The sequence below is a fragment of the Portunus trituberculatus genome, chromosome 41, assembly GCF_017591435.1.
Source record: "Portunus trituberculatus isolate SZX2019 chromosome 41, ASM1759143v1, whole genome shotgun sequence".
Classification (NCBI taxonomy): Eukaryota; Metazoa; Arthropoda; class Malacostraca; order Decapoda; family Portunidae; genus Portunus; species Portunus trituberculatus.
This window is the reverse complement of record NC_059295.1, coordinates 4,621,896-4,648,985: the sequence shown is the minus strand read 5'-3', so window position 1 is coordinate 4,648,985 and position 27,090 is coordinate 4,621,896. Positions and strand designations below refer to the sequence as shown.

Below are 27,090 nucleotides of genomic sequence, written 5' to 3'. Positions count from 1 at the left end.
GAAGCACGAAGCTTGACCTGAATTCTTAATGGAGGAGATTTTTTCTTGGGCAGAATCACATGGTATTACTTTAACAGTGGAACACTTCCAAGGCATTCATAATGTTAGAGCAGATTGAGAGTCCAGAATAAAAACTTTTGACACTGAATGGAAGCTAAAACCTAATATTTTTAAGAGGCTGTGTCAGTGCTTAGGAACACCAGATACTGACCTGTTTGCTTCCCGGATCAATGCCCAAGTTAAGACTTACGTGTCCTGGAAACCTGACCCCGGTGTTGCTGGTATTAATGCTTTCACCCTCAGCTGGACCAACAAATTCTCATATGCCTTCCATCCTTTCAGTATTATTGCCCGAGTACTGAAAAAGATTCAGGAGGACGGTGCGATGTTGCTTGCGATTCTGCTCCACTGACCAACACAAGCATGGTTTCCACGAGCTCTCCGACTGCTGATTTATTCTCCGCTCCTCCTACCTCACCATGCCCTGACCCTGCCACAAGACCCCACTCTCAGGCATCCTCAGTCACACAAAGTGAAATTAACTGTAATGATGTTGTCAGGCAATCTTTCACTAACAGAGGCCTTTCGCCAGAGGTTGCACAATTTCTCCTTGGCTCATGGAGACAAAGCACAAAGTTACAATATGGGCCACATATTGCAAGATGGGTGTCTCTTTGTGTCAGGAGGGAAGTCAATCCTTTTCAACCACCTATAAATTTTTTGTTAGATTACCTATTGCAGGAGTTTAAGGAGGAGGAGGGTAGAAGCTATAATTCGATGAACACCATTTGCTCTGCCATATCCTCCATTGCCTTTATTGATGATATGCCCGCAGGAACTTACCCTCTAGTTAGCAGATTCATGAGAGCTGTGTTCCAAAAGAGATCTTCCTTCCCATGATACCAAACCACTTGGGATCCAGACTTGGTGCCCAATTACATAAAAAGCCTTGGTTCAAATGAAGATTTCTCTCTCATTATGTTGACTAAAAAATTAACTACGTATGTTGATGCTTTTGGTGTCAGGCCAGCGTGGTCAAGTGCTACATCTACTCGATGTCAGGAATATGATCTTTTCAGATTCTCAAGTGTCTTTCCAGATAGGTGATCCTCTAAAAACATCACGGCCAGGAAATCATGTCGCAACTGTCCTTTGCAGCTTTTGTTCCAGACAAACATTTATGTGTTCACACGACTATCCTGCATTACTTGCATACAACTCAAGATGTTAGGGACACATTACTAGACTGTTCCTGACCACTAAACCACCCATCAAGGTAACATCTAGAGATACTTTGAGATGCTGGACTAAGGGGTTCATGGGAGCAGCTTGTATTAATATTTCACTTTTTTCACCACACTCCACCAGGGCAGCAGCATCCAGCAAGGCAGCATTGAAGTTGCCCCTCTCTACCATTTTGACCGCTGTGGGCTGGTCCAGAGATTCCACATTTGCAAGATTTTACAACAAGCCCATAGCTGCGAGTGGGCAGTTTGCCTTTGCTATGTTGTCATAATTTCATTCTGTTGTACCACAACTTAAGCTCCATGCTGGAGCCTTTATTGATCTTTGTCCACATATCTTTTGGGTTGTGTACTCACTTTGGTGTTGATTATCATTGGATTGTACTGCACACATGGCTATCAATTTTGGACACTGTTAAATATACATGGTGTGTTGGGTATTGTTACAGATACAAGGAGTATTGGGTATCGGAGGTTGTTAAATATACGCGATGTATTGGGTATCGGACTTTATGCTTTTAATTCTCTTGCTTGATGAACTTCTTGGGGTTCTCATAGGTTTAAGGAAGCACTCTCAAACTCTCATTGAAAGCCGTGGTGACGTCAGTTTTAAAGATCGTGAAGTGAAATTGGTAGATTAAACGAATACTTACCAAGTGTGGTGTTTGATTGTAATTTCACAAACACTTAAAACTGTGTCACTGAGGCATTAAATGCCCTCCCTGGCCTTCCCTGCCGTTCTTTTCCTTTGCCTGGTGATAACCTGGTTCTGGCTGCTTCCTCAAACCTACTCTCTGAAGACTGAAGCAGGGCTGGTGCCGCGGGTATCTCATTGAATGCCTCAGTGACGCAGTTTTAAATGTTCGTGAAATTACGATCAAACATCACACTTGGTAAGTATTCGTTTAATCTACCAATTTTTAACATCTCTCAGACATTTTCCCTTTCTCATCTTTTTACTATGTGATCTTGTGCTTTGAATGTCATATTCTTCTCTCAGGATCAGTTTCTCATTATCCACTTGGTCCATTCTGTTGATCAATTTATAAACTTGTATCAGATCCCCTCTCTCCCTTCTCTGTTCCAGGGTTGGTAGATCCATAGCCTTTAGTCTCTCCTCATATGTCATCCCTTCAAATTCTGGAACCATTCTTGTAGCCAATTTTTGTAGTCTCTCCAACTTCCTTATGTGTTTCTTTTTATGAGGGGTCTACACTACTCCTGCATATTCCAATCTGGGTCTTATTATATTATTATGCGGCGCCGACTCTGTTGATAAACAGTATGAATAATATTGAAAAATAAAGTCAAATTGGTACTTACCATCGCTTAATAGTCGATGGGCTTTCCCTTCCTCCTAATGTACTCCTTTAAGCGTGAAGGCAGTGAATTAGCAAGATTTTCAAGGATGGTGTGGTCAAAATTGAGCCATTCCTCCTTAATGGCGGTTTCTAGCTTGGTGAAGATACTGGTGTCTTTCCCCTGCAGACGGCACTTAATGATAGACGAGAGGTTTTCTATGGGGCTCAAGTCAGTTGAGTTGCTTTGCCAGTCACTTATGAAGTTCACTTCACAATCACTGAGCCACTGTGTCACTTATTTAGCAGTGTGACATGGCGTGCCATCCTGCTGAAACACCTCAGCACTGCACTTTTCAAAACAGCTGGGCAAATAATCAGAAAGTTACTAACTCCAGATAGCTATTTTGATTCATTATTTCATCATGGGGAAGCACCACCAACTCACCAACGTTAAAGAATGTGAAGCATCCCCACACCATTAAAGATTCAGGATGCTTTACTGTGCTGTAAGAAAATTTAGGGTCAAGCCGATCACTTCCCAAACGCCGAAAAACGTTGCCTCGAGCGTTGTCAGTCACTCTGAAGATGGATTCATCACTCCACAGCACGTGTCACCACCTTGCCGCATCCCACTCACTATATTTTTTAGCAAAAGCGACCCTACGCGCCTGTTGTGTAGTGGTGAGGAGCGGTTTCTTGACTGGGCGGTGGCTGTGGAAGTCAAGGTCATCATACAGGTGGCGACGCACTGTCCTAACTGACACATTATTCAACAGATGAGGATTTTGTTCCTTTAACATGTGTGCGCGTGCAGTCATACGTGAATTTGTAATAACTTCATGCTTGAGGATGGCCAAAGAACGATGTGAGGTTTTACGGGCTTTCCCGGGACATCCTTTGTGGTGCGGTGTGACAAGCTGCCTAGCTTCCCGAAACCGCTTGGTCCACGCTTACACTGTTCTTTCACTCACACCTACAATTTTAGCAATATCCATTATTGGAGTCTTTACCTTGTACAGATTGATAATTGATGCAATATCCTCTTTGGACAAGTCCTTTCTCCTTCCCATAATGAGACCAAATCTCAAAACAGGGAAGTAAAATGAAGAAAGAGCGTGGCCAGAGTGAGAAGCAAAGTAGCGCGTAATCACTGCTTGATTATGTCACTGATCAAGTGCCCCTTGACAGACGCCCAGCACATCACCCGCCTGTCACATTTCATCTGCCAGACGTACGATACACGACCCAGATATAATGAGTCATAAATTATAGGGACTAAAATGAATACCGCAGCCACGCCGTCTGCCGATGTTTTGCCACATAATGCAATGACCGGCACTGTATATGAGGAAAAGTATTGGTGCTAATACTGACCCCTGTGGCACTCCGCTTTCTACTGCTCTCCACTTGGACTTTATATCTTTAACTACTGTCCTTATTTCTCTCCCCCTCAAATACTTTTCCATCCATCTCAATATGCTTCCTTTTAAGCCATCCTTCTCCTTTAGCTTCCACAGTAATCTTGCATGTGGCACTTTGTCAAACGCCTTTTTTAAATCCAAATAAATACAGTCAACCCATCCTTCTCTCTCTTGTACTTTATCAACTATTCTAGAGTAGAAACTCAGTAAATTAGTTACACACGACCATCTTTTTCTAAAACCAAATTGGCTATTTGATATTAATTTGTTGTCTTCAAGGAACTTGATCCATTGTTTCTTTATTATTCTTTCACACATCTTGCATATTACACTAGTTAGTGATACTGGTCTGTAATTTAAAGGTTCTTCCTTCCTTCCGCTCTTATATATGGGAATCACCTCAGCTCTTTTCCATTCTACTGGTACTGTTCCATTTTCTATTGAGCATTTTATGATGTATATGGGACTTGCTAGTTCTTCCCTACATTCTTTCAGTATTCTGCCTGAGATTTCATCCGGGCCCATTGCTTTCCCTTCATCCAATTCCTTCATTAACTCTTATTTCAAGCTTGGTTACTTTAACCTCTTTCATATAGACAGTCTCTCTATTACCCTGTGGCCTTTCAAATTTGGATTCCTTAGTAAAGACCTCCTGGAATTTATTATTTAATAGTTCTGCAATACCTTTTGGGTCTTCCACTATCCCATTCTCTCCTTTTAAGCTTTCTATTGTGTGTGTGTTTGTGTGTGTGTGTGAAGATATAATTTCTAATAAATATTTTCTTGTATAACAAAACAAAACAAAACAAAACAAACAAATAAATAAACAAACACACACAAAACTTTTATAACAAATTTCATATTTCTTAATTCTACACTTTTCTTATGTTACTTACCTTTGTCTGTCACTCTCTTGTCCTGCCTCATCAGCTTTGGACAAATAAAAACGAATTCGGTCTGAGTGTTTCTCATTCAATCGCTCAACAATGTTTAAAGTTCTCTTGCATAAAGCTTGTCCAATTGGATCGAAGAACACAAATATCAGGTCACACAAATCACCTAGAAGAATGAAATGCCATCTTTAAGAAAAAAACATTATTCAATATTTAGATTCATAAATATGCTGCAAAAAAATAAAAAATAAATAAATAAATAAATAAAATGCATTAATACTTGTCAACTTACCAAGCCAAAGTATTGTTTCATTGACATCAAATGGATACTTCATGTCACCATCAACAAGGCCTGGAGTGTCAATGAATGTTACAAGACTAAACTTCTTCTGTTTTGATGTGCTTATCTCAGTATTCAAGTAATCCACAACACCTGAGGAAGAAATAAACTATTGTGAATACAAAAAAATATATAATTTCTATTGATGCTTTCTGTATAGATATTCCACCTAACTTCATAGTGTTTAATATTTGAATGTTTCAAGTTTTCCTGTGTTATTACAAACTATATGAATTTACAACAGACATTTTGAATAAGAGGATAAATTATGGACAGTAAAATTTTTTCTTTTAAATCAACAATGTTAATAACAACATTCTTACACTCTGGTGAATAAGATGGTAAAAGAGAGTTGTTACTTGAATGCTCAAATGAATATAAGTCTGTGTGTGTATTTATCTAGTTGTATTGTACAGGGTTTGAGCGGGGCTCATAGTGTCCTGTCTCCATGTATCTAATTTTTCCTTAAAGTTATGCACATTATGTGCTGTAACAACTTCATAATTCAAATGCATTCCACTTCTCCACCGTTCTGAGTGGAAAACTGTATTTTCCAATATCCTTCACACACTGCCTCATCCCGATCTTCTTTACATGTCCTCTTGTCCTTCTATCTTCTTCAGTCAGCAGCACCCGGTCTTCCTTCTCTATCTTTTTCAATGCCATTGACTATCTGGTACATTGTTATTAGGTCTCCTCGTTCTCTTCTATCTTGTAAGATTGGTAGTCCCATTTCCTTCAGTCATTCTTCATATGTTAGGTCCTTTAATTCCAGCACCATCTTTGTAGCAATCTTCTGTATCTTTCCTAATCTTCTTATATCTTTTTTACAGCTCGGAGACCACACCACTGCTGCATATTCCAGCCTTGGACGTATCATGCTTGTGGTGATTTTTTTCATCATATTATTGTCCATGCATCGAAATGCCACTCTCATGTTAGTCAACATTTTATATGATAATCCAAATATCTAGCTTATGTGTTTTTCGAGGCTGAGAATTTCCTGTATAATCACTCCCAAATTTTTTTTCCTCTTTAGACTTCATTATTTGTTCCTCTCCCATCAAATATTTCCATACTGGTCTTCTTTTGCTCTTTCTTAGTTCCATTATGTGGCATTTCTTTGCATTAAACTCCAATTTCCACTTCCTACTTCATTCGTAGATCTTGTTTATATCTTCCTGTAACAGCAGACAGTCCCCCTTGGTTTTGATAACTCTTAGCAGCTTTGCATCATCAGTAAATAAATTAATACAACTTTATCCCAATGTGAATGTCATTTACATAAATACGAAACATAATGGGGGTTAAGACTGATCCTTGTGGCACTCTGCTTCTTACTTTACCCCAAGATGAGTATGTATTTCTGATCACAGTTCTCATCTCCCTATCCTTCAAATAATCTCTTGTCCATTCGACCAAAGTTCCTCGCAGTCCTCTTATGTTCTCTAATTTCCAAAGTAGTCTTCCATATGGGACTTCATCAAAAGCCTTTTCTATATCCAGGTATACAGTGTCCACCCATCTGTCTCTGTTTTCCAGTCTTGCAATAACTCTCGAGTAGAAGCTTAATAAGTTTGATACACATGATTTCCCTGTCCTGAACCCAAATTGTTTGTTCGATATTACTTGTTCCTCTTCTAGATATTTAACCCATTTTTCTTTGATAATTATTTCACACAATTAACCCAAAACACTTGCAAGTGACATTAGTCTGTAGTTGCCTTTCCTCCTTTAAATATCGGCATTATGTTGGCTCTCTTCCATTCTAGAGGAACTTTCCCTTCATTTAATGAACTTGTAATTATTTCCCAAATTGGATCCAGTAGTTGCTCTTTACATTCTTTTAACATCCAGCCTGATACACCATCTGGCCCCATTGCTTTTCTGACATCCAACTTATCCAGTAATCTTCCAATATCCTCTTTGTGCACTGCAATCTCCTGTAATCCTTGGCAATGTAATGTCCTATTAGGTTCTGTGAAATCTTTTCTGCAGAGAATACTGTTTTGAAGCTCTCATTAATTATTTCACACATTTACTCTCTGTTTGGTATGTCTTTCCTTCTTTAATTATTTTTTCAATTGTTTCCTTATTCTTTGTTTTGCCGTTTATAAACTTGTAGAAAAGTTTGGGTTCATCCTTGCTTTTATTCACTACATCTTTCTCAAAGTTTCTTTCTTCCTCTCTCCTTACTCTAATATATTCATTTCTGGCATCTTTGTACTGCCGTCTGTTACAGTCATTTCCCTGTTTTATGAGTCTCTTCCACGCTTTATCTTTTGCTCTTTTAGCTTGTATACATCTAGCTAGCATTGTACCAAACATGTATTTTTTCTTAACTCTATAAACAGGTACAAATTTTTTTACTCCTTCATTATATTTCTGTAAGAATATGTCATATTTCCCTTGTATTGTCTTTCTGTACATAATGTTTCTCCATTCTATATCAGCAAAATAGATCCTTAATTTTTCAAAATCCGCTCTGGCATAATTTGATCTCTCTCCTTTATAGTCCTCTCTGTAACTTATTTCATCTTCCTCCTGAATTTGCATCTCTAATGTCACATATTCACTTCTTCCCATTGGACTAAGGTATTGTATGATTGGAGGGGGCTCTGGTTTCTTTGTGAAAACTAGGTCAACCAACGATGGTTCTTCTTCTCCCCTGTACCTTATTGACTCCTCTACCCACTGATCCATTGTATTAACCATAGTTGACTGTAACACCATCTCGCTCCACTGTCCAGTATTATCCATTACTTCTATCTCTCTCCAGTTTATTTTTTTGCAGTTAAGTCTCAAACTAAAAGTATTTTTCTATCTCTTCTTATCATGTTATCTCTCTTTGCATATCTTAATGTTCTTCAGTTCTCCATGTATCAGTCTTAGGTGGCACATAAGTAACTATAATTTTTCTCCTCATATGTCATCCCTTCAAATTCTGAAACCATTCTTGTAGCCATTTTTTTGTAGTCTCTCCAACTTCCTTATGTGTTTCTTTTTATGAGGGGTCCACACTACTCCTGCATATTCCAATCTGGGTCTTATTATAGTACTTATCAATTTCTTCATCATTTCTTTGTCCATGTAGTGAAATGCTACTCCAATATCCCTTAGCAAATTATATGTCTCTAAAAATTCTATTAATATGGGTTACCGGTTGATTGTTTTCTTCCATCGTCACTCTGAAGTCCTTTTCCTTTTTTACTTTTTCTAGTTCTACTCCATCTCCTATCTTATAGATTCCCACTGGTCATCTTTCACTCTTTCCCATTTCCATGACATGGCTTTTGTCCACATTGAATTACATCTCCCATTTTTTACTCCATTTCCAGATCTTATTTAAGTCTTCCTGCAGTATTTCACAATCCTCTTTTTGCTTTATAACTCTGCATAGTTCCACATCGTCTGCAAACAAATTTATGTAGCTGTTCACTCCCTCTAGCATGTCGTTTATATATATGAGAAAAAGTATTGGCGCCAATATTGACCCCTGTGGCACTCCGCTTTCTACTGTTCTCCACTTGGACTTCATATCTTTAACTCCCGTCCTTATTTCTCTCCCCTTCAAATAATTTTCAATCCATCTCAATGTGCTTCCTTTTCAGCCACCCTTCTCCTCTAACTTCCACAGTAATCTTTCATGTGGCACTTTATGAAACACCTTTTTCAAATCCAAATAAATACAGTCAATCCATCCCTCTCTCTCTTGTACTCTATCAACTATTCTAGAGTAGAAACTCATTAAATTTGTTACACACGACCAACCTTTTCGAAAACCAAATTGGCTATTTGATAATAATTTGTCGTCTTCAAGAAACTCGATCCATTGTTTCTTTATTACTCTTTCACACATCTTGCATATTACACTAGTTAGTGATACCGGTCTGTAATTTAAATGTTCTTCCTTCCTTCCTTTCTTATATATGGGAACCACCTCAGCTCTTTTCCATTGTACTGGTACTGTTCCATTTTCTATTGAACATTTTATGATGTTGTATATAAAACTTGCTAGTCCTTCCCTACATTTTTTTAATATTCTGCCTGAGACTTCATCTGGTCCCATTACCTTCTCTTAATCTAATTCCGTCATCAACTCTTTTATTTCAAGCTTGGTTACTTTAATCTGTTTCATGTAGACCAGGGGTTCTCAACCTGGGGTACGCGTATCCCCCGGGGTATGTGAGAGGAATTTTGAGGGTACGTGGCAGGTTTCTCAAAATGCTTCAGTTTTCAATAGCTGCAAATTTGTTTGTAGTATACAATGTGGCCTACATGTGCTAGGCTGGATGTGTCCTTCACTAGAACCAGAACACGATAACAATGTTAACAAGAAAACTCTTGGAGTTATATCACTTGAAAGAAAGCTCTCATGGATTACAGTTGCCACACAACCTTGCAAACCTATAATATTTGTTCTGATTTATTATTTTATACGTTATTCACACACACACTAACTTATCTATCACTGTTACTAGTTACACATTGTAACTAGCTGCAAGCAACACTAGTTCACTGCCATAATGATCGAAAATTGTCTGATATAGTTCCTTTTTGGTAAATGTATTGCATGTTAGTCATATATAGTGTCTCCCTGTGAGGTACCAGTTCCTATCGACACTATCTCATAGAAACATACTAATATTAATTAAAAATTTTGTCTGCTCCACATATATAACACAATTTAAATTTAATAAACTAAGTCAATAAACCATGCATTTATTGTTACCCTTCCTGACGCAGCATTGTGGGTAAGGGGTACGTGATCAATACTGAAAGACTTCGAGGGGTACATAAGATTAAAAAGGTCGAGAAGCCCTGATATAGACAGTCTCTCTATTACCCTGTGGTCTTTTGAATTTGGATTCCTTAGTAAAGACCTCCTGAAATTTACTATTTCAAAGTTCTGTCATACTTTTTGGGTCTTCCACCATCCCGTTCTCTCCTGTCCACAATCCCATCCTGCACTTTAACCTGTAAGCTCCTTAAGGAGTTTTTGTTGTCTTGGCATGTGGCTTTTAGTACGTCATTTTGTTTCTTTATTTCTTGAATCTCTTCTTTTAATCCTTGATTGATTGCCATGACCTTCTCACATTCTACCAATCTCAATTTCAACTCTGTGTTTTCCGTTGCCAGTCTGTCTTGTTTGTCCTTAGACTCGACATCACTTCCTTCATGTACCTTAACTACCTTCATACGTAGATCAACCTACTCATACTACCTATTTTGTCACTGAATCCAGATAAATCCTTGTCCATAATATCCTCAGTTTGTTTCCTTAATCCAACAGAAGTTTCAATGTACTGTTAATTTTCACATGATGGCGTATGTTTTGATTCCGTCATACATCTGGCAGCCCTACTCTGTTCCATCTCTCTCTCTTCCTTCTTTCCATATATATGATCCAAAACTTATTTAATATGGAGACAGGAGAACCTATGGCCCACTTCACCCTTCTACATATGTCTAGGCCAGTCTCCAGCTCCTGTTGTAGCTTTTCCCTGTGAGCTGCTCAGATATGTCCAGTCGGCACACTGTCTATGCAGTGTGTGTGTGTGTGTGTGTGTATTTACCTAGTTGTAGTTTTACAGGGCCTGGGCTTTATGCTTGTGTGGCCCCGTCTCCATATCTATACTTGTCCAATTTTTCTTTAAAACTATGCACACTCGTTGCTGACACCATTTCTTCACTCAAACTGTTCCACGTCTCAAATCTTTGTGGGAAACTATATTTTTTAACATCTCTCAGATATCTTCCCTTTCTCAGCTTTTTACTATGTCATCTTGTGCTTCAAATGTCGTATTCTTCTCTCAGGATCAGTTTCTCATTATCCACTTGGTCCATTCCGTTGATCAATTTATAACTTGTATGAGATCCCCTCTCTCCCTTCTCTGTTCCAGGGTTGGCAGATCCATAGCCTTTAGTCTCTCCTCATATGTCATCCCTTCAAATTCTGGAACCATTCTTGTAGCCATTTTTGTAATCTCTCCAACTTCCTGCATATTCCAATCTGAGTCTTATTGTAGTACTTATCAATTTCTTCATCATTTCTTTGTCCATGTAGTGAAATGCTACTCCAATATTCCTTAGCAAATTATATGTCTCTCTGAAAATTCTATCAATATGGTGTGTGTGTATGTGTGTGTATATGTGTGTGTGTGTGTGTGTGTGTGTGTGTGTGTGTGTGTGTGTGTGTGTGTGTGTAATTCACCTCGGTCGTCTGCTGGTCACCCAGCAAGTCTTCCCCATTACGGAGCGAGCTCAGAGCTCATAGACCAATCTTCGGGTAGGACTGAGACCACGACACACTCCACACACCGGGAAAGCGAGGCCACAACCCCTCGAGTTACATCCCGTACCTATTTACTGCTAGGTGAACAGGGGCCACACATTAAGAGACTTGACCATTTGCCTTGCCGCCTCCGGGACTCGAACTCGGACCCTCTCAAGTGTGAGTCGAGTGTGCTAACCACTACACTACGCGGTGTGTGTACGTGTGTTTGTTTCCTTTTACTTAGTATAAAAGAACATCTTTGTACATTGTGTTTATCTAGGAATATTTCGTATTTCTCTTGCACTGTCTTGCCTTGCATAGATGTGTATGTGTAATTCACTGTTTGATCTGCTGCAGTCCCTGACGAGACAGCCAGACGTTATCCTACGGAATGAGCTCAGAGCTCATTGTTTCCGATCTTCGGATAGGCCTGAGACCAGGCACACACCACACACCAGGACAACAAGGTCACAACTCCTCGATTTACATCCCGTACCTACTCACTGCTAAGTGAACAGGGGCTACACGTGAAAGGAGACACCCAAATATCTCCACCTGGCCGGGGAATCAAACCCCGGTCATCTGACTTGTGAAGCCAGCGCTCAAACCACTGAGGTACCAGGCGCGCGCGCGCGTGTGTATTTACCTAGTTGTAGTTTTACAGGGCCTGGGCTTTATGCTTGTGTGGCCCTGTCTCCATATCTACACTTATCCAATCTTACTTTAAAAGTATGCACACTCGTTGCAGACACTACTTCTTCATTTAAACTGTTCCACGTCTCAATACATCTTTGCGGGAAACTATATTTCTTAACATCTCTCAGACATCTTCCTTTTCTCAGCTTTTTACTATGCAATCTTGTGCTTTGGATGTCATATTCTTCTCTCAGGATAAGTTTCTCATTATCCACTTGGTCCATTCCGTTTTATAAACTTGTACCAGTACTCCTCTCTCCCTTCTTTGTTCCAGAGTTGGTAGATCCATAGCCTTTGGTCTATGTATATAGTCTATATATATAGTGTTACGGCCCGCCCGTAACATACTCCACTACTATCCCCTCCTCCGCTTGTTGCCTCGTTCGCCACCTCTCCGCCTCCCCTTCCACGTCACCGTCTCATGAAGCCCCGCTACTGTCCCGAAGTTGGATTCACGCGGTCCCATTCGACTCAACCGGAAGTGTTAAGCCAGCTCTTGGCTTTCTGGAAGTCAAGTGGAGGTCCAGGCCTCAACCAGTGAACACAACGCCTCTTGGACTACCGTGGGATCTACTTCACCCAGCACTTCACCACTGCGATTCCTCATAAGTATCACTTCCCCTAGTCCGTTTTTTCCACATTGCCTCCATATAGGATTAGTATTATTGTTAGGTATTAAGTTGGGTTCTTTGTTATATTCATTTATGTGTTATATGTATATGTGTATGTATATGTGTATGTCATTTTCATATGTTTCATGTTATATCTATGTGTATGTCAGTTTCATTATTGGGTTATTAAAATAGCTTTATAAAGTGCCCCCCTTTGCATATCCTCACCAGTTGAACCTGCAGTGTTTTTTTTTATTGTTATTGTTCACCGGCTCCCCGATGCCAATCTTACCCGTTTAACCGGTGAATGTAACAATTGGTGACCGTGACAGGACCATCATAACCCTTGTTTAGTGTTCCATTTTTCCAGTGACTTTTTTTCTGTGATTACATTATTTTTTTCTGTGTTTCTGTGGTGTTGTGACTTTGATGTGTTTTTTCTGTGACTTACTCTGCGTGTGGTTTAAATTCACCTTTGTGCGATCAAGTGGCTCCTTTTGGGTTAAAAGTGCTTCGTGACTTTCATTGGTATCGCATAGCAGTGGTAGAGCAGGAAACCAGGTAGAAAGGCGTGTTCACCGATAGCACTTATCTCTATTTTTGCACATAGGCAGGTGTGTAATAAGTGTTATCCAAGTGTTGGGATCATCATATGTTCATGCGAACCCTCAATCCCCTCACTTCGCGGATCATTTTTCTCGCTAGTTAGAATCGGCCATTTTAACTAGTCTCTCAGACTAATCCGCCTCCTTATCAATAACAAGTCTCAGTACAATTCGCTCCTCACTCTCAAGTCTCGTAACTAGAGTAATCCGGATCCCTCTTAATGCCGTAACTCTCTAGTTTACCCCTCATTAGTGATTGTACTCATAAGTGTTTGCTTAAGTATAATCTAGGTAATTTCCAAGGTTGCCTTTATTATCACTCTGCCAAGTTCCTCACTTAAGTAATTCGCTTATCATTTTTTTTTGTTGTTTTTTAACATCTATTTAATATGGCTTCTGCTTAGTTTAACATTGAAGATTTTTGTGCTGACCCTTCTTTGGAACAACTTAAAGATGCTAATATAAAGAAGGACCAGTGGAAAGCCATCGCTAAACATTTTGATGTTCCCATCACGTCTCAGATGACTAAAGAGGTCATTAAGAATGTAGTTGTTGAACATCTAGTGCAAGAAGGTCAGTTGCTAGGAAATACCATAGAGGAGTTAACTCCCATGTCGGCCTCTACGAGGACTATAATACACAGTCCCCAGGAAGAACAGGATAAGAGTAGGATAAGTCAGTGGGAAATTAAGAAGCTTAGACTAGAATACAGGCTGCAGGAAAAACAAATGCAACTACAGGCAGAAAAAGAAGAGAGAATTACAGAAAGGACAAATGCAACTACAAACAGAAAAGGAAGAGAGAGAATTTCAGTTACAACTTAAAAGGCTCCTAGGAGAAAGAGTTAGAAATTCAGGAGTTAGCCCTACGAAATGACGCTAAGTTTAGAGGGGAAGAAATAGATATAAAGAAAAAGTTAGCAAGCTTTAATCCAGCTACAGCTGCTTCGCTAGTTCCCCCTTTTGATGAATCTGATGTTGACGGGTCATTACGCGCTTTCGAAAGCATTGCTAATAGGAATAAATGGCCCAAGGATCAGTGGGTGTCTCTCCTTGTCCCTAAGCTAGTAGGAAAAGCTTATAGGGTATACAACGGCCTTAGTGATGAGGTAGAATATGAAGAGATCAAAGGTAACATTCTAGACGCCTACTCTATCACTTCTGATGGATACAGACAACAGTTCCGAAAGTATGTAAAACCAGAGTCTCACACCTATGTTGAATTTGCTAGTGAGAAACTAAGACAATTTAAGAAATGGTTAGCCGCCCTTAACATTACCACCTTTTCGGAGTTGCTCAATCTAATGGTCCTGGAAGAATGGAAGATCAAGTTACCCTTTAATATTCTGAGGCATGTGGAAGAACGGGGAGAGAGTGATCATATGTCTGCCGCTAAAGGGGCTGATGCGTTTGCTTTGTTGATGGGATCCCTGGGTAGTAGAGGTCGTGGTTCACTATCTAATGTTAGGTCCTCCTTTGGGGAAGGTTTTGGGGGCGCGGGTGGTGAGCCGACCGGATTCTCGTCAAATGCATATAATTCCCCCCGGTGTACATACTGTAAGAAACCAGGACACACGATCCAGAAATGTAGACACCCAAATTGCAAGGCCTCTCAATGTCAACTTTCTTTTGAGAACAAGAAACCAGTGGCCCTAGCTAACCCTGTCAACTCTCCTCTAGAACTTTATGACTCGTACATGTATCAAGGTAAAGTGTCCCTGACCGATGGTAAAGACAAGGTAATAAATGTCAAGGTTCTGTGTGATATAGGTGCTGCCCAATCCATCTTAAGGGAAGATGTCATCCCTAACATCAAACAGGCTTTCACTGAGGAGAAGGTGATCCTTACAGGTCTCGAATCACAGCTCTCCTATCCCTTGGCTAATATTAGCTTACAGTGCCCGTTCATTTCAGGAGAGGTTGTGGTAGCCATTAAACCTGGTGAACTGCCAGTACCGGGGTACATCTTGTACTGGGTAATGATCTTGCGGGTAACTTGGCTGTTCCAAACTTAATTGTTCTTGATTCTCCCTTAACAGAAAGTCCCACTAAGACCCTGGACGAAACATCCCTCACTTCTTCCCAGTGTGTGCAGTCACCAGGTCTCAGTCCAAGTCCCTGCCCTTTCACCACCTCCTCCACCAATGATTGCCTCTACTGACAACTTGTACAATAACATCATTTCAAAGGAGAATTTGATTAATGCTCAGGAACAGGATCTCACTTTGGCTAAGATCAGACATGTTGCCAGTGAGACAAAGGATATGTCTAAATTGCCTTGTTTTTATTATCAGGAAGGAGTCCTGATGCGTGCCTACAGACCTCCTGAACTGAAACAACTAGACACCTGGTCAGAAACACATCAAGTTGTCATCCCTTGTCTGTAAGACCAGCCATTATAGAACTAGCTCATGATGGATTGTCAGGTCATCTAGGCATCCAAAAACCTACAAGAAGGCTCTTCAACATTTTTTTGGCCAGGAATGAAAAGGATGTGTCACACTATGTAAAACATGTCACATATGTCAAATTGTGGGTAAGCCTAACGAACGCCTTGTGCCAGCTCCTCTGACGCCTATTCCAGTTCAGACGGAGCCCTTCGAAAAGATCGTTCTAGACTGCGTAGGGCCCTTACCCAAAACCAAACGAGGGAATCAGTATTTGTTAACCCTCATGGATCCCACTACCAGGTACCCTGAAGCATTCCCTCTTAAGAACATCACATCAAAGACCATTGTAAAACATCTAATACATTTTTCACCTCGGTAGGAATTCCAAAACAAATTCAGTCTGACAAGGGTAGCAATTTCACTAGCAATTTTTTCCAACAGATAGTGAATGAGCTAAACATCGACCATGTAACCTCCTCGGCTTACCACCCCAATCCCAAGGCTGTCTGGAGCGGTTTCACCAAACATTAAAATCCATGATGAAGAAGTATTGCTTGGAGCATCAAGGAGACTGGGATGAAAGTATCTCTTTCCTTCTCTTCGCTTTAAGAGAATCTCCTCAAGATTCTTTAGGTTACTCCCTTTTGAATTACTCTATGGTAGACAGATCAGGGGGCCTCTCAAAATATTAAAGGATCAATGGTTTACTCAAAATACTCCTTCAAGCCCCAGTGTGTCTGACTACATCAGTAACCTTAAGAATAAAATCAGTGAAGTCAGATCTTTTGCTAAATCAAACTTCCTCAAATCTCAAACTAAAATGCAACAGAATTCTCTTCCCAAATCTGTCATGAGAAGTTTCAAACCAGGAGACAAGGTTTTACTTTTCTCCCCACTCCAGGCAATGCTCTTCACAGTAAGTTCATGGGACCTTATGTTGTGGCTCAAAAACTAAGTCCATTAAACTATGTGGTCCACACTCCTGACCGTCGTAAGGATTCCCAACTAGTTCATATTAATCTAATGAAACCTTACCACTCCAGAGAACCAGAGGACGACTTGTCTCGCACTGTACCTGTATGTCTGGTAGGGAAGGAGTCTGGTCCTGTGCCCCCCGAGGAAGAGTCCGACATCGAATTCCTCTTCTCGTCACCTAAAGGACGCCCCTCAAACAGCCAAATCATGTCCAACCTTGATGAGGTGTTTCTTTCCTTAACACCTTCACAACAGTCTGATCTTAAAAGTTATTGCTAGACTTTTCAGAAATCACAGGTGACCTTCCAGGACTTTGTACTACTATCCAACATGACATAACATTAATATCTAATGACATCAAGCCTATAAGACAACCAGCCTATCGCATTTCACCCATTAAAAGAGACTTGATGAAAAAGAGGTAGACTATCTGCTCTGTCATCACCTTGCAGAACCTAGTATATCTCCTGGGCTTCTCCTGCCTGTTAACATCTAAGCCAGATGGTAGTAGTCGATTTTGCACCGACTACAGGAAATTAAATAAAGTGACGGTGCCAGACTCCTACCCATTGCCCTTGATAGAGGACCTTATAGATAGCATAGGAGTAGCCAAATTTGTAACCACCATAGATTTACTTAAAGGTTACTACCAGATTCCCTCTCGGACGAGGCCCGAATAATATCCGCCTTCATCACCCCTTCGGACTATACCAATACACAGTGATGCCCTTCGGCTTGTCTAATGCTCCCGCCACCTTCCAGAGGGCTATAAATTACATCACCCAGGACTTGGAGGGAACATCTGCCTATCTGGACGACCTGGTGGTGACTTCGGACGACTGGGTGACACATCTGACCCGTCTTCGGAGGCTGATGGGTCGGTTGCAGAAGCCGGGCTTACAATCAACCTGGCCAAGTCCACCTTCGGGAAGTCTACGGTGGTCTACCTGGGACATGTGGTGGGGAACGGCAAGGTTCGCCCCAAGAGAGCCAACGTGGAGGCCATCCTTGGCTTCCCTGTCCCTACCACCAGGAAAGCTCTCATGAGGTTCTTGGGGATGGCTGGTTTCTACAGACGATTCTGTAGGAACTTCTCCACCCTGGCCGCCCCCCTGACGGACCTTATCAGCACTTCCGTCCCCTTCCACTGGACCCCGACCTGTGACCAAGCCTTCCAACATCTCAAGGCGTTCCTCTCCTCGGAGCCAGTGGTCTGGACGCCAGATCACTCCCGCCCTTCCATCTACAAGTGGACGCGAGTGGAGTTGGAGTGGGTGCTGTCCTCCTACAAGCGGACCCCACAAGTGGCATCCTCCATCCCATCGCCTATCACTCCACCAAGCTGAAGAAACACCAACTCAGCTACTCCACCATCGAGAAGGAGGCTCTGGCACTCGTCCTGGCGCTCCAACGTTTTGAGTGCTACCTTCATCCTGGTCCTCAAACTACGAAGGTCTTCACCGATCACAATCCTCTGGCCTTCCTTCACGCCATGAAGAACCGAAACCAACGCATTCTTTGGTGGGCCTTGTTTACTCAACCCTTCAACTTGGAAGTCCACCATATCAAGGGGGTGGACAACATCATCGCCGACGCCTTATCAAGATCTCCCGTCTCACCTCCTTCATGAGCCTATTACGGAGGTCTTAGGGGGGAGGAAATGTTACGGCCTGCACGTAACATACTCCACTACCATCCCCTCCTCCGCTTGTTACCTTGTTCGTCACCTCTCCGCCTCCCCTTCCACGTCACCATCTCATGAAGCCCCGCTACTGTCCTGAAGTTGGATTCACGTGGCCCCATTCGACTGAACCGGAAGTGTTAAGCCAGCTCTTGGTTTTATGGAAGTCAAGTGGAGGTCCAGGCCTCAACCAGTGAACACAACGCCTCTTGGACTACCGTGGGATCTACCTCACCCAGCACTTTACCACTGCGACTCCTCAAAAGTATCACTTCCCCTAGTCTGTTTTTTCCACATTGCCTCCATATAGGATTAGTATTATTGTTAGGTATTAAGTTGGGTTCTTTGTTATATTTATTTATGTGTTATATGTATATGTGTATGTCATTTTCATATGTTTCACGTTATATATATGTGTATGTCAGTTTCATTATTGGGTTATTAAAATAGCTTTATAAAGTGCCCCCTTTGCATATCCTCACCAGTTGAACCTGCAGTGTTTTTTTTTTATTGTTATTGTTCACCGGCTCCCCGATGCCAATCTTACCCGTTTAACCAGTGAACGTAACAATAGTGTATATATATGTGTATATATATATGTATATATGTATATGTATATATATATATATATATATATATATATATATATATATATATATATATATATATATATATATATATATATATATATATATATATATATATATATATATATATATATATATATATATATATATATATATATATATATATATATATATATATATATATATATATATATATATATATATATATATATATATATATATATATATATATATATATATATATATATATATATATATATATATATATATATATATATATATATATATATATATATATATATATATATATATATATATATATATATATATATATATATATATATATATATATATATATATATATATATATATATATATATATATATATATATATATATATATATATATATATATATATATATATATATATATATATATATATATATATATATATATATATATATATATATATATATATATATATATATATATATATATATATATATATATATATATATATATATATATATATATATATATATATATATATATATATATATATATATATATATATATATATATATATATATATATATATATATATATATATATATATATATATATATATATATATATATATATATATATATATATATATATATATATATATATATATATATATATATATATATATATATATATATATATATATATATATATATATATATATATATATATATATATATATATATATATATATATATATATATATATATATATATATATATATATATATATATATATATATATATATATATATATATATATATATATATATATATATATATATATATATATATATATATATATATATATATATATATATATATATATATATATATATATATATATATATATATATATATATATATATATATATATATATATATATATATATATATATATATATATATATATATATATATATATATATATATATATATATATATATATATATATATATATATATATATATATATATATATATATATATATATATATATATATATATATATATATATATATATATATATATATATATATATATATATATATATATATATATATATATATATATGAACTCCTGGTTGTTATACAGCAGACACAACACAGACCTTGTTACTCCTTCACTGAAAATCATGTTGCTGCAGAGTTTAACAAAATCATTGCTTCTTGAGGGGAAAAGTCTCTTATATAGGTAGAGAGGTCAGTCTTCCTCTCTGAATCTATTGAAGAAGAATTTGAAAAGAAAAAGGGAGTGTCTCCAACTACAAAGGCTATCCCTTTGGATACAATCAAAACTGATAGCCATCACCACTATCTAGTGGTGATGGTGAAAGGTAAGTGTAGAAACCCATCTTTTACTGCAACAAATGTAAAGTACACTTATGTATCACCAAGGATAGAAACTTCTTTGAATTCCATAACAAGTAGGATGATGAGATGGATTGGATTGTCGCTGTGTTCCTGGTCTGGCAGGTTGGTGCCTCACTCACTTGCCTTGCCCCAGAGCTATTATTTTATGTTTTTCGGATATTGCCAGCCAGCCAGCCAGCCACCCAGTTAGTCATTCATTGAGGTGTGTGCTTCATTACATCTTTATTGGTCCTTATTTTCCTTCTACAATTGGACAGCTTTTGATAGCTTTGCAGTTGTAGACAGTTTGTTCCTTAGTGTTCAATTTTAACACAGTTTGGCTTGCTTTGAGGACATTTGCAGACAGTTTGACATGTTTTAAAGGCATTTCAACACAGTTTGGTGGGAACATTTTAAGACAGTTTCATATGTTTTTAAGTCATTTCAACACAGTTTGGCGTGTTTTGAGAAGATTTTAAGACAGTTTGACATGTTTTAAAGGCATTTTAACTGTTTGGCCTGTTTTAAGACATTTAAGTCAGTTTGACATGTTTTAAAGGCATTTTAACAAAATTTGGCATGTTTCGAGAATATTTTAGAACAGTTTGACATGTTTTAAAGGCATTTTGACACGGTTTAGCATGTTATGAAGACATTTTAAGACAGTTTGACAGGTTTTAAAGGTATTTCAACACAATTTGGTAAGTTTTGAGAACATTTTAAGACAGTTTGACAAGTTTTAAAGGCATTTTAATAAAATGGATAGACCAATAAGAAACAAGTTACTAAATTCAAAATATGTCGATGAGGCTCAGGGAGCGAAACCGAAAGTGGCCAGCCAAAACATGAGCCCATCTTCAACGGGAGCAACGATGCAAGGTAGACTGGTGATGTTGGAAAAGAGATTTGAGGAGTTGGTGAAGGAATTAAAAATTCAGAGGAGTGAGGAGGAGCAGGATAGAGAATTCCGCAAGGCTTTGAAGGAAAGAGTTAGGAGACTGGAGGAAAATGAAAAACGATTGGTGAATGAGAATGCACACTTGAGAGTGGAGGTTGAAAAGTACAAGAGACGATTGGAGGAGAAAATGGAGAAAGTAGTAAAGGAGAAAGACAACTTTAAGGAAATGATCAGTGAGCAGAATCAAAGGTTTGAGAGGGAATGGGAATTGAAGAAAACACAATGGACTGAGTCGAGGGAAGCAGAGATGGTGGGATTACAAGAAATAATTAAAGATCAGTTGAAGGAGGACGAAAAAAGAAAGGTCCAAGGAAATGGTTAATGTTATGAAGAATAAGGAAACATTGATAAGAGAAATAGCGGAAAAGAAGAAGAGCGTGTTAATATTTGGGATGAAAGAACAAAATATAACATATAAGCCTAAGAGAATTAAGGAAGAATTAAAAACGGTAAGAGATCTGTTAAAAATCTAAATGATGATGAAAAAAGACCTACAAGAAGAAGTGGAAGAGATCCATAGACTGGGTCCGTATAAGGAGGGAGTGAGCAGACCGATTAAAGTAGTACTGAAGTCACAACAATCTGCGGAGGACATCTTATATAGAACATCAAAATTAAGGGAGGTAGAAGGTTGTAAAGAGGTGTTTGAAAAAATAGAAATGAGGAAGAGAGGAGAAGATATAAGGAATTGTTGGAAGAGGCGACAAGGAAAAATGATGAACGGTCTGAAGAAGAAAGAGAAAAGTTTTTTTGGAGAGTTATACGAGAGAGTCAGAAAGTGGTATGTGGAAAGAAGGAATGCGGAGGAACCCTAGAGGAGCAGTGGGTGGACCGTAATGTATACTAATATAGATGGGATACTGTCAAGTAGATTGGAATTGCAAGACTATATGATGGTGGAGAAGCCTGATATAGTGTGTTTGACTGAGACAAAATTACATGAAAAAACAAAGGTAAATTTGGATAATAAATATAATATATGGAGAAAGGATAGAGAGAGTAAAGGTGGAGGAGGAGTTATGATTATGATGAAGAAAGAAAGAAATGTGGATAAGGTTTGGTATGGGAAGAACAACGCAGAAGTGATAAGCATAAGGATAAAAAGTGATGGAAAAGAATTAATAATCATGGTGACCTATGTACCTCCTAAAACAAATTCTTGGACATTAAGGAATACGACAATATGATCAAGGATACTTTACAGAGTTTGGAAAGTGTATTATCTGGAAAAAGAAAGGTGATACTAGTAGATTTTAATTGTAAGGAGGTGGATTGGGAAAATCTAGTAAGTGGTGTTGGAGAGGAAGCATGGGGAGAGAGATTTCTTAATCTAATGATGGAAAATATGATGGAACAGAGGGTGAAGAAAATACTAGATATAGAGGAGATGATGAACCGGCTAGACTGGATTTGGTGTTAACAAGAGAAGTGTACCTATGTGGAGATATACAATACAAATGTCCTTTGGGAAAGAGTGATCATGTGGTTATGGAAATGCAGATAGCAACAACACAGCGAAGGAAAGACGAGACATACAGGAGTGGTAGATTGAATTATAGAAAGATGGACACAGAAAGTTTGAAAAATTATTTCAGAAAATTAGATTGGGAGGAGATGTTACAAATCAGAGAAGTGCAAAAAAATATGAGATTTTTATGAAATATTATAAAGAAGGAGTTATGAAATTTGTACCAAAGTATAAACCGAGAGAGGAAGGAAGAAAGGATTGGTTTAATGCAACTTGTGTTAAGGCTAAGGAAAAGAGAGATGTGGCTTGGAAAAGATGGAAAAAGAGCAGGAATATACTAAATAAGGAGAATTATAGAGTGGCGAGAAATGAGTATGTGAGGGTAAGGAGGAGGAAGAAAGAAAATTTGAAAAAGATATTGTAGACAAGAGTAAGGAACATCCAAAATTGTTTTACAGGTTCATAAATGGTAAACTTAAAAGAGAGAGTCCATTGAAAGATTAAAAGGAGAGCAAGGGATAGTAGATGACCCTAAGAATATAGCGGAATTGCTAAATAATAGGTTTCAGCAAGTATTTACTAAAGAAACAATGTTTGTAAAGCCTCAGAATGTACAAGGAAATGTGCACATGGATGACATTAAGATACCTAAAAGGAGTTATATAAAATGTTGGAGGAACTTAAAGATGATAAAGCGATGGGACCAGATGAAGTTTCAGGAAAATTATTGAAGGAGTGTAGAGAAGAATTGATTGATCCATTATATGATATTATAAGGTGCTCATTAGAAACAGGGAAGTACCAGTAGAGTGGAAAAGAGCTGAAGTGGTGCCCATTTATAAGGGAGGCAGTAAGGAAGAGCCTCTTAACTATAGACCTGTGTCTCTAACAAGTGTGGTCGGTAAGATTTGTGAGAGGGTGATAAAGAAATATTGGATACGGTTCCTGGAGGATCATAAGTTATTATCGGATCATCAATTTGGCTTTAGGAAAGGGAGGTCATGTGTAACAAATCTACTGAGCTTTTATTCAAGAGTGGTTGACAAAATACAAGAGAGAGAGGGATGGATGGACTGTGTATATTTGGATTTAAATAAAGCTTTTGACAAGGTACCTCACATGAGACTGCTATGGAAATTAGAGATTTATGGAGGACTGAAAGGAAAAGTGTTAAAGTGGATGGAAAACTACTTGAGATGGAGGGAGAAGAGAACGGTAATAAGGGATGCAAAGTCGGACTGGTTGGTGGTGGAGAGTGGAGTCCCACAAGGTTGTGCTGGCACCAATACTTTTGACAATATTAATGACATGCCAGAGGGAGTAAACAGTTATATTAATTTGTTTGCGGATGATGCGAAGTTGTGTAGGTGTGTGAAGAGTGAAGAAGATTGTGAAATTTTACCGGCAGATCTGGATAAGATTTGGGAGTGGAGCAAGAGGTGGGAAATGGAATTTAATCTGAGCAAAAGTCATGTGATGGAGATGGAGAAGAGTGGAAGACGGCCAAGAGGGTCATATAAGATGGGTGAAGAAGTAGTGTTGAAAAAGGTGGAAAAGGAAAAGGATTTGGGAGTGATAATACAAGACCATGGGCAGTTTGAGGCTCATATTGATTAGATGTTTGGAGAAACGTATAATTTGATAAGAAATATTGGATGCTGCAAAAATGATAATGGAGAATTCATGAAAATGAAAAAGTACTTCAAGTGCAAGGCAGATCTTCATTTATATGATTCTATCATCATAAGGGAACTTACAATATAATATCTATGTAAGGGTGAGAGAAGCCAGCAATTACTGAAATTCTGTATAAAGTCATTCTAATCTCCCATGATAATATTTACAATATAATAAATGTGTAATAGTGAGAGAAAGCAGCAGGTACTGTGATTCTGTACAAATTCATTTTAATGTTGGTGACAGTAATTTCAAGCTAAATCTAAATCTTTATGTAACAGAAAAATCCTACATCCAATGAAAGCATACTTGAAGTAGAATACATTTTCAATACTCATACTTACCAACTAATTATGTACATGAACACAGAAATTTATTTCTTATTATGTATAAATCAATAAACCAATCTTAAGTAAAATCTTAACTATGTTGCACTGACACTGGTGTAGGGCAGTGATGAGGACAGCCCTTCATTGGGCAGCTCGCTGTATAATCACGCTAGGAGCCCAAAGAAGAGACGTACCCAACACCTTGAACAAGATGTGTATCCGAAAGTTCTTCTTTCTTGCTAACTCCAAGGACTAAATGTGCTGCTGGACTTCATATAGTGGCATAGGTACAACCTCCATGAGCAATAACAAATGAAGATAGTACTTTCTTTGATACATGTTAACAATCAGTACTCAATTCTTCATCAAAAACTATATAAAAAAAAAGTTTGTGAAATGTATATGGTAATAAGTCATGTATTGATTTGAAAAATGGGTAGACACAAAGGAAACTCAAATGTATATCTGAAAATCATTACACTATAACCTTAATAAATCAATGACATGCAATTTCAATCTGAAGCTTCTCTTCCTAAAACAATTTCTATATAACCATACAACAATAAATAAGCCTAAAACTAGTGGTGATTTAAATTATTTATCACAGAAAAATTGTACAACAGTAGTGCTTAAAACTATCCAACCATTAATTTTATAACAAACACTAAAATTTAAAAACAGCCCATAACACATAATGATGAATAAGTTAAAAGTAGAAAAAGTAAATGTGCCTTACAAGTTACATTTAAAGTCACAATAATGGCACCTCAAACACCACCATCACTCACTCACACACACACACACACACACACACACACACACACACACACACACATTAGATAAATGGAGATATGGAGACAGGGCACTATGAGCCCCACTCGAACCCTGTACAATACAACTACGTAAATACAATTAGGTAAATACACACACACACACATACAAGTTTATAAATTGATAAACAGAATGGACCAAGTGGACAATGAGTATCTGATCTTGAGAGAAGAATATGCTGGTTGAAGCACAAGATTGCATAGTAAGAAGGTGAGAAAGAGAAGATGTGTAAGAGATATTAAAAAGTATAGTTTCCCACAAAAATATATTGAGACGTGGAACAGTTTGAATGAAGAAGTAGTGTCTGCAACGAGTGTGCATACTTTTAAAGTAAGATTGGATAAGTGTAGATATGGAGACGGGGCCACACGAGCATAAAGCCCAGGCCCTGTAAAACTACAGCTAGGTAAATACAACTAGGTAAAATACACACACACACACACACACACACACACACACATACACACACACACACACACACACACACACACACACACACACCACGTAGTGTAGTGGTTAGCACGCTCGACTCACAATCAAGTGGGTCGGGTTCGAGTCCCGGGAAGTGGCGAGGCAAATGGGCAAGCCTCTTAATGTGTGGCCCCTATTCACCTAGCAACAAATAGGTACGGGATGTAACTCGAGGGGTTGTGGCCTCGCTTTCCTGGTGTGTGGAGTGTGTTGTGGTCTCAGTCCAACCCGAAGATCGGTCTATGAGCTCTGAGCTCACTCCGTAATGGGGAAGACTGGCTGGGTGACCAGCAGACAACTGAGGTGAATTACACACAGACACACACATACATACATACATACACACACACACACACACACACACACACACACACACACTTGTATATATTAATGACATGCCAGAGGGAGTAAACAGTTATATTAATTTGTTTGCAGATGATGCGAAGTTGTGTAGGTGTGTGAAGAGTGAAGAAGATTGTGAAATTTTACAGGCAGATCTGGATAAGATTTGGGAGTGGAGCAAGAGGTGGGAAATGGAATTTAATCTGAGCAAAAGTCATGTGATGGAGATGGGGAAGAGTGGAAGACGGCCAAGAGGGTCATATAAGATGGGTGAAGAAGTAGTGTTGAAAAAGGTGGAAAAGGAAAAGGATTTGGGAGTGATAATACAAGACCATGGGCAGTTTGAGGCTCATATTGATAAGATGTTTGGAGAAACGTATAATTTGATAAGAAATATTGGATTAGCCTTCATTATATGGATAAAGATATGATGAAGAAATTAATTAGTACGGTAATTAGACCAAGATTGGAATATGCTGGAGTGGTTTGGTCCCCTTATAAAAAGAAGCATATAAGGAAGTTGGAGAGATTGCAGAGAATGGCAACAAAAATGGTTCCGGAATTGGCAGAAATGACCT

At 38.4% G+C, this 27,090-nt stretch overlaps 1 protein-coding gene across 1 annotated transcript in view; it reads right to left on the bottom strand.

Moving 5' to 3' along the window:
• Positions 1 to 27,090, bottom strand: part of LOC123516433 — a 214,205-nt gene that overhangs the window by 76,963 nt on the left and 110,152 nt on the right. Inside the window, exons 6-13 of the mRNA XM_045275710.1 lie at positions 5,152 to 5,292; positions 4,863 to 5,025; positions 3,214 to 3,298; positions 1,602 to 1,640; positions 1,243 to 1,431; positions 844 to 846; positions 474 to 490; positions 251 to 358 (exon numbers count right to left, since the gene is read on the bottom strand). Of these exons, the coding sequence (XP_045131645.1) occupies positions 251 to 358; positions 474 to 490; positions 844 to 846; positions 1,243 to 1,431; positions 1,602 to 1,640; positions 3,214 to 3,298; positions 4,863 to 5,025; positions 5,152 to 5,292 (745 nt within the window). The remainder of the gene's footprint in view (positions 1 to 250; positions 359 to 473; positions 491 to 843; positions 847 to 1,242; positions 1,432 to 1,601; positions 1,641 to 3,213; positions 3,299 to 4,862; positions 5,026 to 5,151; positions 5,293 to 27,090) is intronic.